The sequence below is a fragment of the Nanorana parkeri genome, unplaced genomic scaffold, assembly GCF_000935625.1.
Source record: "Nanorana parkeri isolate BGI_ZX_2015 unplaced genomic scaffold, ASM93562v1 scaffold446, whole genome shotgun sequence".
Lineage (NCBI taxonomy): Eukaryota > Metazoa > Chordata > Amphibia > Anura > Dicroglossidae > Nanorana > Nanorana parkeri.
The window spans coordinates 820392-841408 of NW_017306714.1; the positions used below are offsets into that span (position 1 = coordinate 820392).

The following is a 21017-nucleotide window of genomic DNA, read 5'->3' on the forward strand; positions in this document are numbered from 1 at the left end:
CAAACTGGGTTCGAACCAAACCCAGGCTCTTTGCTACAAAGCATGTTGCATTTGTCAAATCCTCTGGACACAGACCCCAAGTTTTATCCAGAGACTTGAAACTGCAGATTTTAAAGAAACAAGTCAATCAAAAACTATACATTTGTTCTGGGTGGAGGGTAATGGTGGAAATCTGCTTGCAAAATGATACTTACCTCTGCAGACGCTGATGTGATCCTCTACCCTTGCTGTCCAGCAATTTATACATCTGCCCCACAAATACTGAACTGAAATTACATACAAAACATTTCAGAAGCCCCCCCCCCCATTGCTCTGCCCAACATTTGCAAGGAAGTTGCTATAGGAAACTGCATACTTTGCTTTTTTTTTGTCTAATATTGGCTAAGAGGAGCTATGGTTCCCAAAAATGAAATGTAGTATTCTTCTTTAGAACCGCGTTTCATCTTTAGTTTGATGTCTGCACTTAATATGCATTTATTCAAAGTTACTAGTATGCTGTAAGACATCTCTAATTAATTTAGCAGAACGAAAACGTGTTATTTTTCTTTAGAGCTAGTGTGATAAGAATACGGCAGCTACTAAAGGGTGTTTCTGATAAGTGCTGGGATTTAGGCAGTTATTAAATTGCCAGATTATTGCAGTGTCTGGCCAGCTTGAGTGTTAACTGATTCAAGTGCTAAAAAGGCTGCACAATTACTGATAATCCTTAGCCTAATGACAGTCATTTGGTTCTTCTATCGAGGTCCAAAGTATCAAAATACATGATGGAACTATACAATGTAGTAATGCATGTTACTTTCACACCTGCCTGAATCCAGACATTTCTCAAGGAAGGTATCAACCTGAGAGCTTGATATACCGTAACTTGTCACATATCACTAAAATGTAAGATTAGAGGTTGTTTTACACCACCCATGTGTTCTACATATTTGCATTATAGATGGTATTGCGCAATTGTAAGCAATGAGTACATTTCAGGTGACATTGACATACTACCTAACTCAATCAGGTTTATTCCACAAACAAGTGCAGAGCAGTGCAATAACATAAAGCAATCAATCATTACTCACCCAAGCGGTCTGAAAGCTGACTGGTTACCATGGGCAATTGCTTTACATATCCTTATCACCCTTTGCACTGCTTCACAGAAGAAGCCATCAAGTAATGCAAAATATCTGAGAATCCAGACAATCCTGCATTTCTTCTCTCCTGTTGTAGAATTTGTTTATTATTCTTTCGATTAAATAGTTTTCTTCCCCTAACTTGCTGCTTAACCACTGGAGTCCAAGCTGCCATTTTAAACCGGTAACTGGATTACATCACTTTTTCTGAACAATTATTTAAAAATAGTGCCAGGCCTTAGCAGCTCTGGCGGATTTCAACAGAGGTTACTGCTGATACCACCAACTGTCAGTGACAGCCACCGTTCAGCACTAAGCCCAGGAGCCAAATTTATAATCTTCTAGGCTTGTTACCCTGTTACAGAATGCTCAATAAGCAATAACATGGTGACATACACTTTATCAAATGCAAAAGAATAGAGGAGGTAAGGGGTAGCAGCCCTGCCAAGTTTTTATTGCAAACTGGTTTAAAGACAAATTGTTTACCAGTACAATTGTTTTGCTGGATACCTGATGCTAGCTGAAGTGTGTGGGGAAAATTTTGTATTGAACTTGTAGTGATAACAGTCTAACATAGAATTATTCACCTTACAGAGATTTCCTTTTACTTCCTGTTGTCTTCACGGAACAGGGAGTATTCTCTAATGGAACAAAGATGGCTAAAAAAGAACTGTCGTTTTTTTACCCTTACCTATTCTATCCAGAACCAACTTTTAGTTATAGATTTTCTTTTAAACACTTCAAAGAAACACGCTGTTGTCATTTGTAAAGTCATAAGGACTTCCCGTGAGCTCCAGCAGTTCTGCACTGCCACCCCTCTAGCTACAAATCAATACAATTATTACCTATTGCTTGAGAAGAACAGTAAGCAACAGAACTCTATTTTTGTTCACCTGTGCTGCAAAGAGGCGTGGGGGAAGGAGGGGGGAGGAGCTGGATTAGGATAGGGGAGCCTATAAAGAATCAAAACAAATTAGAAAAAAAATGTTCTCCATTATTTCCAATGTCCCAAACAATAAACTAGATGCTCTGGATTATATTTGCATTTACTTGGTTTAAAAAATGTTCTGTCATTTCAAATTATTGCCGTTGCAAACCTTAAAAAAAAGGCAGCTTTGTGCTAATTTTTGTCTTCAAAATTCCAAACTTGTCTTAAACTTACAATAAATCTGTGCACATACATGTTATTGTTCCTGTGTATGTTGCAGTGTAATGTCAAATGTAAAAAATAACTTTCAATGCAAGCTATAGGGCCCGTTCACTAGCATGCACTACTTTTTTTAAATCGCACCACAACAACGCACGGTATTGCGGTACCGTGCGCTGTGGGGTGGTTGATCGCATAGCAGGAGGGAGTTGCATTTAGGGTGCTATTCAAATGAATGGCAACGCACCTCCCGCACTGTTAAAGCATGGTAGGTGCGTTCTGCGATACCATGAGATTAACGCACAGACCCAGTGTAAATGGTCCCTTACTGTGCAGTTATGTTAAGTAAAAATCATAATTTTGTGATATGCTTTTAGTGAAAATAATTTGTCAAATATATAATTTGGTAAAAATGTAAGGTCGCGCAAACTGACATATCTCCAAAACAACAAGGAGAAGGCTCTGGGAGTTAAAAGGAGAAAGGGAAAAAAATGCTCTGGGAATGAAGTAGTTAATGACTAGAAATGTCAACTTGTGTAGCAAGATGTTTCTATAGTTCTTGGCAATGCTTGCCCTTCCCCTTGGCAAATAGCAATAAAACAAGACCATCAGAGAAAATCTGCAACTGAAAATCTATGTCGAGGAGTTGCCTGAGTCAGCTTTTGAGTTTCATTTGTAATAAAGAAAACCTGTGCTGAAAGAAAAAAAACACAAAAAAAACATTGGGCTTCCACTCATGACCTCTGAATAAGATTTGCCCAGCTGCCTTGGCTTCAATATTCTCTAAGACACTGATCTGGACTGCATACTTGTTCCAGGTCACTGGCACAGACATTACTGATGCGACTGGATCAGCATGATAGGCAACTAGCATTTCTGAAGGAGTGTTCAGCATTGGTAGCCTCCATACTCCATTACAGTTTTAGGCCTTGTACAGAAGCACTTTAGAAAGTAAAAGAGCAGTCGGCACAGCACGTTTTGAAGAGACTCCGTCACTTTGCTCATTCAGGGCAAAGTGACAGTGTTTGCACTTGGCCCTACCTCCCGGGCATGTACACTTACCCAGTTATGCCCCTCCACTGGCTCTCCATTGCAGCATTGCCACCTTTTTAACCTTCAGTGGGTTATGTGCAGGCACACACACTTGGCTTGAATGAACAAAGCATTTAAAGATGCAAGTTTTTGAGATTCCTTAGATCCCTTTGTCAGGCTTTATGCCTTTCTGAAAATGGTTTTGCAACCTATTCATTTATACAGAGTTAGAAATATGTGGGTTTCGGAACCATTTTCAGAGAGCCAGCCACTCTGTAGCGCTTTCAGGCAGCTTAGAACAACCTTCAGCTCCAGTGCAGGGATGTCAGACACAGATCTAAAACTTTAACTGTACTTCCCCAATCTTTCACTCCCATGTCTCTACCCTGCCAAAATCTTGGCTATAGGCCCTCCGTGGCTCTGCACATCCTCTTGTCATAATATTCCTCGTCAGTCCTGTGCGTGTGCCACAAACTCCCTTCAATCCTATGGGGAGTTTGTGCACCTTACTGAGCGTGCTGGCTGTCGGGCTACCAGACTTTAACAGGCTATCAACAAGTTACCATCAGTATTTGAAGCCCAACTGCACTTACAAATGTATATTTTCTCCCATCCACATCTACAGGGGCGTCCCGAGGCTGGGTGACACCCGGAGCGGTAACCGAGTGTCACCCCGCCGAGACGTCACCACGCGCATGCGCGTGACGTTACCACGCGCGTGCGCAATGACGTCATCGCGCACGCACGGCAGTATTCTGATACCTGCCGGCGGCCATCTTGGTGATGGACGCCAGCAGAGAGAGGAGGGGACAGTCACACGGCGGGATAAGGTATGCCGCCGGGTCCCCTCCTCCCTCCTGATACTGTCCGGCTTCTCAGAGGGGGGTGACACCAAAATGACTGCGAGTCATTTTGGTGTCACCCCTCCAATGGTGTCACCCGGGTGCGGGCCGCACCCCCCGCACCCCCGTTGTGACGCCACTGCACATCTATCCTATTCTGATAGCCTTTTGTTTCCCTTTACCCATGTGAAGTCAGATATACTCACCTACGTTCCCCTCTTGGTCCTTTACCAACACTGTTTTCCGGGTGGAGGGACTGTCAATCCACCAATGCAATGGCGACTGAGAACATTGGTCCCCTTTATTGACATTGGTCCTCTTCTGTATCCTGAGAGGCCCATGGCCAATGGACATCAAATAAGAAATGTCCACATCATGCAGGCGCTGACGTGAACACTCAAAGGAGGACCACAGCAGGAAGTAACCAGAAAAGATGATGTCTTGGGACTGTGGCGTCACATGCCCATGGCTTAAGGGAAGTCAAAAATGCTTTTAAAAGTATTTTTTTAAATCTAGTGATCTTATGGTGGGGCGGGCAGGGGGTGAAATTTACCCTACAATTAGGCTTTAAGCCGGCTAGCAGCCTTTTAAAGTGACAGCTATCCCTCCCATCAAAATCGGTTTTAACAATCAAAAACTGGAGCTGTGTACTGCCTCTAAAAACTTAGACCTGGAGAAAAGCTCAAACTCAGAAAGTGGTATGGCTGCTATTAACTTAGCCAGACACATTTCTATTGTACCTCTCTGATTTGGTTTTACTTTATTACTGGGGTGGGTGTAGTAGTCAGTGGTGCTGACACAATAAATTGGGGAAAGTCAGACCCCTGACAAAACCAGGAAGAGGCTATTAAACATAATACTGGGCACCCTGGTGTGTCTGCCCTGAGTCAGCACTATTACTTTTAAAAGTATAAAATGGAGTACCAGATAACTTTAACCCCTTCATGATTGAGCTTGTTTTTTTAGTTTCTGTTCCTAAATGACTGACACACTTTTGAAATTTTTGCTGTGTGATTCTTCCACGTCAGTAATATACTTTCTTACAAAGTGCACTAGGGCTGCAACAACTAATCGATTAAAATCAATTATGAGAATTGTTGGCAGCGATTCTCATCATCGATTATTTGCCGCCAGCCACTCTACTCCTCAGCTCTCCTCCCCGCCGATGCTCTTTGCAGCGGTCTGTGTCCTTTTCAATCCCCACTGCTCTCTCCGCCTGTGTCAGCAGAGGCAGCGGGGACACAGACTACTGCAGCCAGAACCAACGGGTAAGAGACCGCTGTGACTCTGCAATCCCCCGATGCCCCCCCTACATCAGTAGCCGCTCTGTGTCTCCTCTTCCCCCGGCACCTGTCTCCTCTCCCTCTGCCCAGCGCCGTTCCTCCTCTGCCTGCCCCCCTTCTGCCTCAGCCACGCCCCTGTTCAGCCTCGTCCCCCATGCCGCTTTAGCCCAGCCCCCGTTGCAACTAGAGGCTGGGAGCCATACCCAGCCTGCTATTGGATATTTTAAAATGCTATAGCCATAGCAGGTTGGCTATTGCACCCGCCCACTGCCTGCTGTCAATCAGCAGATGAATATATATATTGTGGGAAAAGTCATTTTCAGTTTCGGCCTGACAAATGTTGCTGCAGGAGGTGCGCTGCGTGCCATTCATTCAATGGATACCAAATGCACCTCCTGTCCGCAGCGTGATCGCCCGCACTGGAATGCACGGTACTGCAATGCTGTGCGTTCTAGTGCAGTGCAGTGCGATTGCAAACAATGTGCATACTGTTTTATTCTGAAGTAAACTTTGGCTGTAAAGCTGCATTTGTGTATTTTATTTAAAATAAATTATGGTATTTTTTCAATCCTGTCCGATTAATCGAAGTTAATAATCGGCTAACTAATCGACTGTGAAAATAATCATTAGCTGCAACCCACACATATTATATCATATCATTAGTGTGCACCCACACATATTATATATTGTTTTTTAGAGAACACATAGGGCTATATATTTATATCACATATATGTACCGAACGCCTCACTTAGGACAAATAAAATATTTTTTAAAAAGCTGTTATTCCCAGTTTTGATTTGTAGTATTCTTTAAAAAAACAGCACAGCTAGAAAAAAATTCAATAAATACATTAATTTGTCCTTTATTTGGAGAAACCTCACATCCCAAGGATTTTTAGAAATTGTTCTGTACTACTCGGCCTAAAACTAAAACCTAACATTTTAATCTTTTCTCTGTAAAAGCCAAAAGTGGTCACTTGGCATACAATGTGACTGAGTGTCACACTTCGTGACAGCGACATACTTTGAACATCCCTGTCACGAGGGGGGTTAAAAAAAATTAACCCCTTAGGGTGTAAAACAAGTTCAGCTGCAAATTTTCATTGTAAGGGGTTAATTTTTACATAAATGATAGTATAAAAATATATTTAACTATATCATTGTTACATTTTTTTTTTACACTTTTCAACTATTTTTTTAAAAACATTTTTAAATGTTTTATGTTTTTAATTCAATTACATCAGTCATTGTGAGGAAATCTCACTATTACTGCTTGATAAATGAATTCATTAATTTTTGGTTATTATCAGGCTGCTTAAAACTTAAGAACAGCCAATAATAACCTTAGTGACACTGATCCTGCAGCATTTCAGGATCAGATGTCACTAAAGGTTTTCTGATCGTTCCAACAACGATCAGAAAATCTGCAACTTTGTTTTCAGCAATAAAAACAGGTATAGAAATGTTTCTATTGCTGAAAGTGTAGAAGAAGAAAAAAAGCCAGTATACATCGTGATTTCCCGATCTATACCAGCTGTCAGTGAGAGCAGTAAAAGCTGCTTTGCTCTCACTGTCAGACACCCGATTCCTGAAGGGGATCGGGTGTCTGAAACAGCTTAACTCTTTCATTTATGGATGCCTCAATACTGAGACATCCATTAATGAATGTTAACCGCTGATTCTCAGCGGTTACCAGCATTACAGAGCCACAAATAACTGGTCACGTGCGGTGTACGTGGCCAGTCATTTGGGCACTTTGTGGCGGGATGTACAGTGTACGTCTCCCGTCACGAAGGGGTTAAAGACCAAGTCCAGGCAAAACTTTTTTTTTACTTTTAGACTTAGGAAGAGTAAATACTTCTGTCAAATGACCCTGTTGGGGTGATTTCACCAACTGTAATATCCCAAGCCTGTGACAGCAGGACCAAAAATGAGAAGATTACAGGAGGTACTAACCCTCACCTAATTTTATTGAAAAGGAACATTTTGTTGCAGTCCATGTCCCCACTGTAGAGATTTTGAGTCATGTAGTGATGTGAAATGTCATGGGAACACAGACTGCAAATAAAAACTTGACAGTTTGTCCAGAATTAGGCTTTAATTTTTCAGATGCTCGTCATTAACCAATAGCTAGGTGCATATGAGAATATCCCTTACCCAAGGCATTCAAAAAGTGTCATAATGTGCAAGAGAGGGGCGGTGTCATTTTTGCCCAGAGATGGGTGTTAATAGAAATCTATACTTACTGGAACATTCATCATTCACAGTAGATCTAAACCTGTTATAGTGCACAGTGCCTACACAGAAAGTTTAATTCAGCTAGCGTTAGTTGAAGGATCCTTTATCGTGTTCATAAAAATGGACCATATAACAAAATATTAAAGCTTAGGGGAAAAAAAATCATTGGGATGATACCATAACTCCTTACTGCATTAAAAGGTTAACCCAGAAACCTGAATTTGTTTTGTCATTATGTTTTCTGCATATAAACATTTCACACATAGTTTTTAAAATAATTACCAGAAAAAAACATAGAAATCAATTTGTGCAGTGTTAAGAGCTCCCAGTATACATTTTAGCACATCCCGCCCATTGTGCGGCATACGATTGCTGCAGCTTTTGCTGACAGAAGGTTTTGTATAGGGAACTGCCATATGTTTACCGTGAACATATACTTTGCCTACACTAGGCAAAGTAACATGTGCACTTAATAGAACACCTACACATTTGTCTCAATACCTGTTACATTTCTTTTTTTACTTTTTACTAAAGCTTATACGTTTATAAATGGGTGTCTTCCATGTTTAATAGGTGTTCGGTTTAAAAAAGACTGTAAGCCCAGCACTGTCTTAATGCTTTTTTGGCAGACTGTGTTAATTCACAAATTAAGACTTCTTTTACTAAGCAACCCAAAAATAAAAACTTTTAGCTGGAGCTTTATAAAAAAAACTCTGAAGCTAGGCCTGCATTAAAGTGTATCTGTAGCTAAGCCTCCCAATGTTTTTTTCTTGTACTGATAGCCCATGCAGGGCAGCAGGGGAATGCCTGTAGTTGTATGCAGAGACTTGTGAAATAAATCCAGAGTTAGGACTTACCGGTAACTCTATTTCCAATAGTCTTCCAGGACAGCATCTTGAGATATGGAGGCTCCTCCCAATCCCATAGGAAACACGCCACACATAACCTTTTAAAAGACCTGCCTTCTGGCCAGCACCTCTGTCATCACGAGAACCGAAGGCAACTGGAAAAAAGCAGAAACAGACAACACCACCGGCAAAACATCAACACAACAAGCATTAATGGGTGGGCAGCTGCTGTCCTGTAAGACTATTGGAAATAGAGTTACCGGTAAGTCCTAACTCTGGATTTCCCCCTAACGTCTTCCAGGACAGCATCTTGAGATGATAACCAAGAACTTACCAGCCTAGGGTGGGACCACAGCTTGCAGCACTTTGCGCCCAAACGCCTGATCCTTTGCCGAATTGAGATCCAAGCGATAATGTTGGATAAACGTTGAAAAACTAGACCATGTGGCAGCCCTGCAAATTTGTTCTGAGGTAGCCCCAGCCCGTTCAGCCCAGGAAGCTGCAAAGGCTCTAGTCGAATGTGCATTAACGAGACCAGGAGGAGTAAGGTTCCTAACTTGATACGCAGCTACAATAGCCTGCCTCAGCCACCTAGCTAATGAGGCTTTAGATGCCTGCTTACCCTTGGATCTACCTGAATATAGAACAAACAAGGCATCTGACCTTCTGAATGGTTTCGAAACCTGAAGATAATGTAGGAGACATCGTCTTACGTCCAAACAATTGAACGCTGCTTCCCCTGCATTAACCGGCTTTGGACAAAAGGTAGGTAGGACAATCTTCTGCAACCTGTGGAAGGTAGAAGATACCTTTGGTAAAAAAGCTGGATCGGTCCTAAGAACAATCCGATCCTCAAAAACCATCAAAAATGGCTCCCTAACAGATAGTGCCTGAAGCTCGGAAATCCTACGGGCCGAGGTTATAGCAATCAGAAACACCGTATTCAAGGTGAGATCACGCAGGGACGTCTCGACCAGAGGCTCAAAAGGGGACACAGTCAGACCCTGCAAAACCGTGGATAAATCCCATTGCGGGATCGCCTTAACAGGAAGTTGTCGGATTCTTTTAAGGGCTTTGAAAAATCTGGAAATAAACACACTCAGCCAGAGACACCTGAAAAAACACACTCAGTGCTGATACTTGCACCTTTAGAGTACTGAGCGCTAAACCCATGTCCGCCCCCTCCTGCAGGAAATCCAGGATGGCTGGAATCTCCAAGTCTCTACTAGAGTCTAAGTCTCCAAGCGTTAAACGTCTTCCACACCTTGCAATAGATCTTCCTAGTTACCGGCTTACGACTATGCAGGAGAGTATTGATAACCTTAAGAGAAAACCCTCTCGTCCTTAAAATGTCTTCTTCAGATAGAAGGCTGTGAACCTGAATCTGTTCACCTCCGGATGCAGGACTGGTCCTTGAGAGATCAGGTCTGATCTGACCGGAAGTGTCCAATGTGGCCGATTCGTGAGGGAAAAGCACAGAGTGAACCAAGCCCTTCCCGGCCAATATGGCGCAATCAGAATGAGCTCTGTCCTGTCCTGCAAAAACGTCTGAAGGACCCTCGGGATCAGATGGACAGGGGGAAACGCATAACATAGGTGAAACTCCCAGGGGTGTGGAAGCGCATCCACTGCCGGGGCAGGATACCCCGGATGCAGGGAAAAGTATTGATCCACCTTTGCATTTTCCTGCGAGGCAAAAAGATCTAAGGACGGAGCACCCCACATCTTCGCTAAGAGGTGAAACACCTCCACGTGCAGACTCCAGTCATCCTGCAGTATCTGAAGACGACTGAGGTAATCTGCCAAAAAATTGTGGGTACCTTTTAAGTGCACTGCCGACACTGAGGCCAGATTCTCCTCCGCCCAGCAAAAAATGCCGCTGGCAAGGCTCTGCAGTGCAGGACTCCTTGTGCCTCCCTGTTTGTTTAAATACACTACTGCTGTAACGTTGTCCGAAAACACCAACAGGTGTTGACCCCTCAACTTGTCCTGGAAACTGAAGACAGCGTTTGCGACCGCCTTCAGTTCTTTCCAATTTGAGGACATTCTGGCCTCCTCCCGAGACCAGTGACCTTGAGCCAACTGTGACTAAGTTCGCCCCCCACCCCTAGGAGCTTGCATCTGTCGTGAGCTTCACGGAGGCCTGAGGTATCCATTCCAGACTCCACTGAAGAGGAGTCTGTGATCTCCACCACCACAGACTCCTCTTCACTGAGGTAGGGATCAGGACCAGCAAATCTAGACTGTGCTGATCCCGATTCCACTTCCTTAAACAAAAAAGTTGGAGCGGGCGCTGGTGAAATCGGGCCCATTTGACAGCTGGCAAGCAAGCGGTCATGAGTCCTAAAACCGACATGATCTCCCTTAACGGGACTGGCCGATTTTCCTGCAACCGACTGACCGCAGCCATCACCTTTAGAATCTTTTCCTTGGGAAGGTAGGTGCTCAGCTTTACCGTATTGAGAATGTAACCTAGATACTGGATCTCTTGAGAGGGAATCAGGCTTGATTTCTGAAAATTCACAATCCAACCCAGATCCCGCAGCCAACCCTGCGTTACAGCTAAGTCGCTCTCCAACCGGCTGCCTGTGAGAGCTGACAACAGAATGTCGTCTAGATAGGGAATGACACAAATCCCCCAAAGACGCAAGGGCGACAGAGCCTCTCCTAAAACCTTCGTGAAAATACGAGGGGCCAAGGAGAGACTGAAAGGGAGAGCCTGAAACGGGTAATGATGAATCACGGATCCCATTCTCACTACCAGCCTGAGAAACTGCTGAATGAATAGGAATATGGAGGTATGCATCCCTTAAGTCTAGAGTAGCCATGTAAGCCCCGGGCTGCAGGAGGTTCCGGATGGAGAAAATCGACTCCATCCTGAACCTCTTATAAGCAATCACCTGATTTAACGGTCTCAGATTGAGAATCAAACGAAACTTCCCTGAAGGCTTTGCCACCAGAAATACATAGGAATAAAATCCCTGTTTCTCTTCCAAAACCGGGACCCGAGTGACCACCCTTTGGTCCACCAAATCCCCCAGCAAGAGACAAAGAGCCTCTGCTCTGTCCCGTTGTCTTGGAAGATTGGTTATCAAAAAACGTTTTGGAGGTACAGCTTTGAACTCCAACTTGTAACCGTCCCTGGCCAGATTTAATTTGAGGATCACCTCGAATAATTAAATTGATTCGAGGTGATCCCTGACCAGTGATGGAGGAAGTCCCCGAGTCTCCCTCCCACTGGAAGCGGACAGTCACTGTGGCTTGGGTGATGGAGTGGGCGGATTAAAGAGAATCCCTCCTCTACCCCTGCCCCTGCCTTTATGTCCCGTCCAATGTTTCTTGGGAACATTCTCTTTCCCCCCTTTAGGGCCACTACCCGTCTTGCGAACAAACCTCCGAAAAGGCTTCTTTTTATTGGCTGTCCTCTCCAGAATCTTTTCCAATTCTGCCCCAAACAGTAAAACCCCAGAATAAGGAATGTTACACAGCCTAAGCTTGGATGCGGTATCCCCCTGCCACAAGGCCCTGCAAGAAGAATTAACCAGTGCCGATGGCCTGGCTGTCATTTTAACTGATTTAGCCGAGGCATCCGCAAAAAAGCCAACTGCCTTAAACAGAATTGGAAAAGACTCCAACAACTGCTTCCTAGGTGTACCTGACCGTAAGTGGGTCTTCAATTGCGAAACCAAAATTCCAAATTCCTAGCCACGCAAGTCGTGGCCAGGGCTTTAAGCTCAAGGAGGATAGAGTCCCAAGCTCTTTTAAGCAAGACCTCCATCTCCTTGTCCATTGGCTCCTTGAGAACACCCATATCCTCAAAGGCCAAATCTGACCTCTTGGATACTTTTGCCAATGGAGCATCCAGCTTGGGTGTTTTATTCCACACCAAAGCCGTGTCATCGTCTGTAAGCGGCGTCCACCGCATATGCCGATGCGTTCCAGTTTGGAACGCACTCGGCATCGGCGCGATGACGCAGCTGTTCGGCGCCGATGCGTTCCAGGCTGGAATGGGGAAGTGCGGGACAGATCGTGCGGCTCCGCCCACCTGCACGGCTTCACATTATAAAAGACAGGCTGGGGGAATTGCATGGCGTTCTTGTATTGGAGTGTGAACGCCTGCAAAACCCCCAATACCACTTACTGCAAAAACCCCCCACTGGAAGCAAGGACCCTGTGATACTACAGCTACCAAGAGAACCAAGGAGCATCAAAGGATCCGGATAAGTACCCTGCCGCTTTATAATACTTATGTGCCTGAGATAATTCCTGGATACAATTTCTGCTTGCATATGACTTTGAGTTACTTATGTGCCTGAGATAATTCCCTGGATGCATACTTCATTCGCTTGACCTTGATTTAGTTTAGTACTGAGGATAACTCCTTGTTTGCTGTTATTTCACTCATGTGACTTTGATTTACTCTGATAAGGGAGAGAGCTCCCTGGCTGCATAAATTGCCTGACTTTGATTCTCAGTTAAACCTTTTGTTTAGAGAAGAATTCTATTTAACCTTTTTGCACATAACAGTCCTCTCTTTATATTCCCGGTGGGGGTATGCAGTAATACCTTCCCATGTTCCTCCTCCCTAAAAAGTTCCCAACCTATTTTTGGCAGATGATGTAACGAACTCCAAACTCTTCGTTCAAGATTAAGAGTGACGCCTGGGGTTCTCTACTGAGTGCCATTTTTAGAGTAATACACCACTTCAACTACTACCACCCAATCCTCCGCAGTTGTGGTTCATACTGGATCGCTGCAGGCCATGACATCGTCAAACGGGCACCTCCGTTTGAGATTAGCGGGCTTGAGGCTTTTTCTCTGGCTCTGCCCATTCTCTGACTACTGCGTCCGAGAGGACTTTATGCACCGGGAACACTTTAAACTTCTTTTGCTGCAGACTCTGATACATGAGGTCATGGCGAGAAGGCTGCACTTGTTCCTCATGAATCTGCAGAGTATGATAAATGGCAGCAAGCAAATCATCCACATACTCCAAGGATAATTTATATCTGGAGGTGGGAGACACTTCCTCTTGGCTGCTTACATCCTCCGAAGAATAACCATGAGAGGGCCCAGCTTCACTAAGCTCCTCTTCAGACAAACCCACAGAAGTCCTAGGACGTACCCGGTCAGACCCTGTGGCAGCAGGGGTTGACATGGCACTGGGGTTAGGTTTAAAGCCTTCTAACACTGATCTGAAGGATTGGAAGGTAGAAGCCAGCTCCTCAACTGTTGCCAAGAGATTTTTACAGGCTAACGAGGACTCTTCCTTAAAGAGGTTGTCAATACACCGCGGAGACAAGAATCCTTCTGACTGGCGGCCACCCTCTCCCCGCGACTCAGCCGAGGGAGCAACGCCATCCCTGTCTCTGCCTTCGCCGGGCACTGAAAAGCAAAGCTAGAGGGGCTAGCTGGAGGCCCAAGGTAAGCCTGTTACCTAAGATTTCAAGGAAGAAAACAACCCCCTGGCTATTCGCCATATGGAGGCTCTTCCCAAGCGTTCCTGTGACGCGCATCCTCAGGTTACCTGAAGGAACACAAGGTGTTGGCCAGAAGGCGGGCCTTTTAAAAGGTTATGTGTGACGTGTTTCCTGCGGGATTGGGAGGAGCCTCCATATCTCAAGATGCTGTCTTGGAAGTCGTTAGGGGGAAAATACTGTATCCACAGCAGACACACTAATTATATTTAGATTATATAGTGGGCTTTATTCAGAGGATGGAACATGTTTTCTAGAGTCCCTCCCCAAGACCCATGACGGTATTACCCCTCTGCAGCAAGACTTCTCAACAGGAAGCAGTAAAAAGTTAATTAACATTGGGATTCATTAAAAAAAAAAAAAAAGCACTCTAGACGGCTAAATGTATTGTTCAACTATTTAATTCGGATTATTTCTGGAAATTATTTTAAATGGACACAAAGAATAAATGGTCATTTTAGCACTTCCATTTTTTTATTTGCTGTTAAAGATTTTTCAGGTGACACATGCCTCTGCTATAAAACACCCTAACATTATTTCTACCACTTGTCAGGGTAAGTAGAGTACCACATCCATTTCACAAGCTCGAACAGGTAGCAGATTATTAAATCAATAGGTGTGCATTTAAGTTTTCGTGGGACAGTTTTTTAAAACATGATTTTACATGGTCATACTTGCTTTGCCCTAACCTCACCCCAAAGTGCCTGCATATCAGATGAACCACATTTTTCGCTAACTTTAGAAAAATTGTTGCTTAAAGCCAGGAGTTTGAAACTAGCCAAAATTGATATTTTAAAGCTTATGGGGTTTTCAGTGAATTTTCAAAAAGCATTTTAAAATGGCACACTGGTTTAAAATAGTCTAGATACAAAAGAGCGTGTAAGGGATAGGACGCTCTGTAAATGTTTTACTGCTGTCTCTGTCTCCATTTGGAAGGTTTGTCATCACTTCCTGTCTGTTTGATGGGAATTAGATGCAACAGGAAATTAGGAAAAGACCCCCTACTTCCTCTCTAAAGGGTGTCAGACAGGGCAGGAAGTGCGGGGAAATCCCAATTGGGACACAGACAAAAAACAAAACATTATCTAGCAAAGTGATGAAGGTCTAGAACTTGTGTAAGGATTGTATTGAGGCATGTGTCACCATGACTGTGATTTCCCCTCAAAACCTATACAGGCAACAGGTGCCAAACAGGAAGAGAAGGGAAATCTTTTCTACAGGGAATGTGCATCGTGTTTTTCCTTTTATACTTAGGACAAAACACAAACCTTCATAGTCCCATAGTCCAGGAAAAGGCTTTCCAGGTGGACCAGGGGGAGCAGCTGGATCATTAAAGAACGGAGCAGTAACATCCATTTGCAGCCCTTCCGGCACTGGCTTCAGACAAATTGTCACTGGGTCATGTGATACAGGACGGCTGTTCCACTCATGTTCAATTTTAAATTCCATCTGCAAAAAAAACGAAAAAAAAACATAATTTTACATTAGACACTGAGATCAATTTCATTCAATGCAGTTTTATTCAACCTCCTAAAATTCATATACAAAAAGTAACATGCATCCTTCAAAGTAACTGGCCTGTAAGAATTTATTGTTAGGTTGGTTTTTTTTTCCATTATCTACTTTGCATCATCCCAGAATCTTAGACAAGGATCAACATACCAGAAACCCTAAACTGTGACTTAACCTTATCAGAATTAAATGAGTACAGGATATCTAAGCTGTTAAATCAGTTCAACATGGTCACTTTGTTGTAAAACCTCTACACAATCACCAGGATAGCAGTAAATCCTATGACACAGGTACAGTTTAAATACACTGCCAAGCCAAAAAGTCACCACCTGGATTTAACTAAGCAAATAACTAAGAGCCCTCCATTAGAAGTGTAGGTTCAGCAACGTTATGTCCCCAAAAAATGAGGTCAGCTGTCTGAAGGGGGGAATCTACAACCCTACAAGTTTCGTATTGAAACATGTGCTGGAAGATTACTGCATATACAGGTATAATTTGTCATTTTCCTACCAAATCTCTCACCTGCATTTTCACTGTATACAGTTACTGGCATTCAGATAGTTATTGGCCTTATTTACATTTGTAGTTGCTCCATCTATGAACATGAATTTCATAGGCAAGCCTAAATGCTTGCTCAGTTGATTATTATGGAAAAGTGAATCTGCACATAAATTAGCAGTGAATCTCAAACCTGCATGTTTTGCCTCAAATTTATAGTTGCGGCAAACCCAAACCTCATCCCATTGAATAATTGAACTTTGCAGTGGTCAAGTAGTATCTGCAGAATATGTGTACCATCACATAATGACAGCCCTATACACTGCCTAGCCAAAAAATAAGTCACATTCTAATATTTTGTTGGACCGCCTTTAGCTCAGATTACAGCTTGTGTTTGCCGTGGCATCGTTCCAGTAAGCTTATGCAGCATCAAAACAGTTGTATTAATTTTTCACCGAGATCTTGTACTGATGATGGGAGTTGGACTACTGCATAAAGTATTGATTTCTCAAAGGTTTCAACAGCGGTTTGGGTAAGGACACTGCTCCTCAGAGTCCCTACAGTAAAGTTAAAGGGACACTATACTGAGGAGTTAAACCTTAAAAATCCATTCAAATACCTCAGGTTATTGCACCCTTTTTTGTTTTTTTTAGTTGATTCAAATACCTTAACTATTAACAAAAATGTAGCTTATATATGCATCATTCTGCTGTAGACCCTCAAATCATCTCCAAATTCATGCTGACACTGTCCTTCTGAAGGGTGGCTACTTTTGCTTCCCATGGTGCCTGTGTAAGTCGTAAAGTAGCCATCGCTCCAAGGTCGCTCCCGTCATAGACTATAATTTAAAAAGAAATTAGTAAACTAAATGCAATATTGTAGTCCATCATGGGAGCGAGCTTGGAGCGGTGGCTACTTTACAACACACTTAGGGACCACGGAGAACAAAAGTAGCCACCCTCCAGAAGGAAGGACAGTGTCAGCACCAATTCAGAGATGATTTGATGATCTCCAGCTGAGTGATACACAAATAAGATACATTTTGTTAATAGTTAAGAACTTAATTGCATTTTTAAGATTTAACTCCTGAGTTTAGTGTCACTTTAATCTCTTCTTTTACTCAATGTGGAAACTGCAAACATAAGATGATATATGCCTGATTTAGTATTTTATAGCTGAACAAGATAACAATCATATGGGAAGTTAATGCACAAGTGCTTTCCAGGAAGTTCTTGTGGTCCAACTGCAAGAGAAAAAAAAAGGCCTTTTCCCAAGATCTCGCAAGACTTGAGAGCTCAGGAATGGGTCTTTTTTTCTTCTGCAAATATTTGTATATGTTGCCATGGCTTCAGCTACATGAGTATCAGCTGGTATAAGGACGCTAATTTTGCAAACACCATGGCAACGTACAAACAACAACAGAAAATGCGTGAGAGCTGGCGCAGAGGTCATCGGTGGGCCAGCACAGAGAAGGAAGAAGAAGCCGGTCACTCATTACATATTTTTTTGAGTACCGTAATGGTGGGGCAGGTTTTAGTCCTGGGGCAGGATGGACCAGGGGGACTGGGGAAGAACCAGACTAAAAAAGGCAGGTAAATGTAAGAGCATTTATTTGTTTTCATATATACAGTACAATTGATTAGTGCTGCCGCTTCATTGAGGGGGAGAGGTTTCGCTTTAATGTCCATAATGTGTGGCAGCATTGTCAGAAGGAGAACTATGAAATCTGTGACCGGTAATAAATACCATAATACTTAGCGTGCATGCATGTAACATTAAAATGTATCTTATACTAGGTCTACTTTGTCAGAAATGAAGATTATGTGCATATAGCTAGGGATGCACTAGTATCGATATCGGTGCCGATACCGAGTATTTGGGCCGAGTACTCGTACTCGCCCAAATGCTCCAATGCCTAGCACGAGCACTTCCTGTATCAGGCAAGCCGGGCAGCGCGTCATTACACGCTGCCCGGTTTCCTGATTGGCCAGGAAGCGGCTCCATGTTCTCTTGTCACTTGTGATGAGAGAGCATGGAGCCGACTTCCCGGCCAATCAGGAAGCCGGGCAGCGAGTAATGATGCGCTGCCCGGTTTCCCGATTGGTCGGGAAGCTGGCCAATCAGGAAGCCGGGCGCCGTGTAATGACGCAACGCCCGGCATTCTGATTGGATGGGAAGCTGGCTTCATGCTCCCTCGTCATCTTATGACGAGGGAGCATGGAGCCGGCCTCCCGGCCAATCAGAAAGCGGGGCGTTGCGTCATTACACGGAGCCCGGCTTCCCGATTGGCTGGTCAGACGGCTCCGGCTGGGTACCGGAGGAAGGTCGTGTTCTGGCTGGAGAGGCCCCGGGGGGGGACAGGTTGGACATACCAAGGTAAGAGGGGACAGACTTTCTTGTTAAATCGGGAAGCGGGGTGGCGAGTCTTTACACGCTGCCCGGATAATCAGGAAGCCAGGTGGCGAGTCATTGCACGCCACCTGGCTTCCTGAATGGGACTTCCATTACTCCGTAATTGGTATCGGCGAGTACCGAAAAAAATTATCGGTACTTGGTACCAAAATACCGGTATCGGTGCATCCCTACATATAGCATTTTAAGAATTGTTAGGCAAGACAATCACATTAACTAATTAAAAGGCTTTAGGTTTACCCCAAAATCTTCTTTACATTGACCCTGTCACACTCTACATACTGTACATAGTAGGTTTAACATTGTTAGGTGAGGAGCATTTATTGAAACTCCTTTTCAACAATTAATTTGTCCTCCTATTTGTCAGAACATAGCGGTTCTATCTTCTGCTACCTCTGCCACTTCCAGGAGAGTCAGAGGCTTTCTGTGTCTGACATCTGCTCCCAACCCTTATTTCAACAGCTGCCTGCACAAAACTGTTGACAACCAACATTGGTTGGTGTAGGTTCAGGTATTAGAGGTGCTTTAGTGTTAGGGACACTTATGAGAGCTGCAGAATATACATAGGTTCTTCTTGCAAAGAGCTCAATTCCAAAATCTTGAGCAGTCTTCAACACCAAAAACATACCACTGTAACTGCTGAAGCAAATGTGCAAACCTGGGACCTCAAGCAAGCTTGCCATTGAAGTAATTTAAAAACATGTTCGGTGATTCGACTCGGAGAGGGTATCTACGAAAAACTATCACTTGGGACTGGCCCTTTAAAAGAGGTTTAGAGAAAGAAAAAAAAAAAACTAAAAACATCTGGAGCATCCCAAAACAGATGCAGGTAATACTGATGTCTAAAAGACCTTTAGAGCACTGTACTAGATGCAGAAATAACTGTCAGACAGAGATTTAGCAGGACAGCTGTGGTAAAGGTTGCTGGACCTTTGGGAATCACCATGTCAAGTACTTGCCTCCTATCTGAAACGTGTGAATCAGTATTCATACGAACAAAAACAACAACATATCAACCTGTCTGTAGCTGACACAGCTGCTGCTTCACACATATAGTAACAGCACAAAATGTGTCGGTAAGTAACACTGCATGCGATTTGGGTGAGAGCTGTGTGCCATAGCTGTTATTTCCCAGCTTTACCCAGGTGCACCATTATTGCCATCCGTTAGGTATAAAACATATTGCAAAGAGTAGAAGGTAACAGATTAAAAACAATGTTCCATGAACGTATCAGGCACAAACTCTTCTTAAAGTTGACCTATCATGAGATATATCTTTTTTCTTAAATGAAATGCATGCAAGCTATGTAATGTATAAGTGTAACATTTACTAAGAAAATTAACTGCTACTAATAGATCTACTAAGTATTTATTACCTTTCAGAGCGAGGGGGGTCTGCTTTTTTTTTTATCAAAAGGACTTGATCATCTTTGTTTAGGCATTTCACAGTGCCGACATCTACTTCCTTGACTGAGATGTTGGCTCAGAGAAAACAAGTTGCAAGTCTAATCGCTAGGGTAAAGTGCCAGGATCTGGACTCAAGGATGTGCTTTCTAGCTACACTTGCGGAGACACCTTAACCCCTTCATGACTGAGGCCTTTTTTTAATTTTTTGTACCCATGTTATATTCCACATTTTAGGCCTGAAAATTACTTAAAACCCCCCAACATTATATATTTTCTGAATGCCAAGACCCTAAGTCTCTCCTGGCTGTCATTCCTCGTTTTCTCTCCTGGCTGTCTCTCTTCACTCTCTTCTCTTGGCTGTCTCTCCCCCGCTCTCTCTCCTGGCTCACCTTGCTGTATTTTGCAACAGTGCAGTGCAACAGGCTATGTAAACTAATATTCTTTGATGTAATACAAAGCACTTCAACCACCAGTATCCACCAGAAAGGTGTCAGGGAACTTGGCCCAGCACACTCAGGCTAATAGGTAATCATGTGTGCACAGCGAAATAAATATACCAAAATGTAATAAAGGGGCCACCCTTCACGATCTACCAGCATCAGCTTTGAGAGCTACTGGTAGATCATGATCTACTTATGGGCACCCCTGCCTTAAATGACAGGAGAGGTGCGAAGAGTGTAGGCCAGGAGAAAGAAGAAGAGGATACAACTATGAACTGCCAAAGCTGATGGCATTATAAAGGCAAATGGGAGTCTGAAGCCAAAGGGGGGTGCTGTGGTACTGAACAGGTAACGTTGGATACCCCAGGGTGCACAGTCTAAGGCAGTGGTGGCGAACCTTGGCACTCCAGCTGTGCCAAAACTACAAATCCCAACATGCATCTGCCTCTGGGAGTTATGTCTGCAGCTGTCAGAGCCTTGCAATGCCTCATGGGACTTGTAGTTCCAAAACAGCTGGAGTGCCAAGGTTCGCCACCACTGGTCTAAGGGATAGACAGTGTTCCCTTCCGATGGTTTCCTGCATGCTAACCCCAGGTTCCGACCCCCAGGTTCACCCTTCTCAGCAGCAGAGGTTATCAGGAGACAAAGCCAAAGGTCAGGGCAGGCGGTGGATGAGGATCACCAGGAGACAAAGCCAAAAAGGTCAGTTTGCGGAAACAGCAGAGAGAAAGCAATATCGGCTGGAACACACATGTGCAGG

At 43.7% G+C, this 21017-nt stretch overlaps 1 protein-coding gene across 1 annotated transcript in view; it reads right to left on the reverse strand.

The window, feature by feature from the left end:
* LOC108790098 (UPF0462 protein C4orf33 homolog) overlaps positions 1-15437 on the reverse strand; it is a 28212-nt gene extending 12775 nt beyond the window's left edge. The window contains exon 1 of the mRNA XM_018560294.1: positions 15257-15437. Within this exon, the coding sequence (XP_018415796.1) occupies positions 15257-15437 (181 nt within the window). The remainder of the gene's footprint in view (positions 1-15256) is intronic.
* Positions 15438-21017: the final 5580 nt, after the last annotated feature.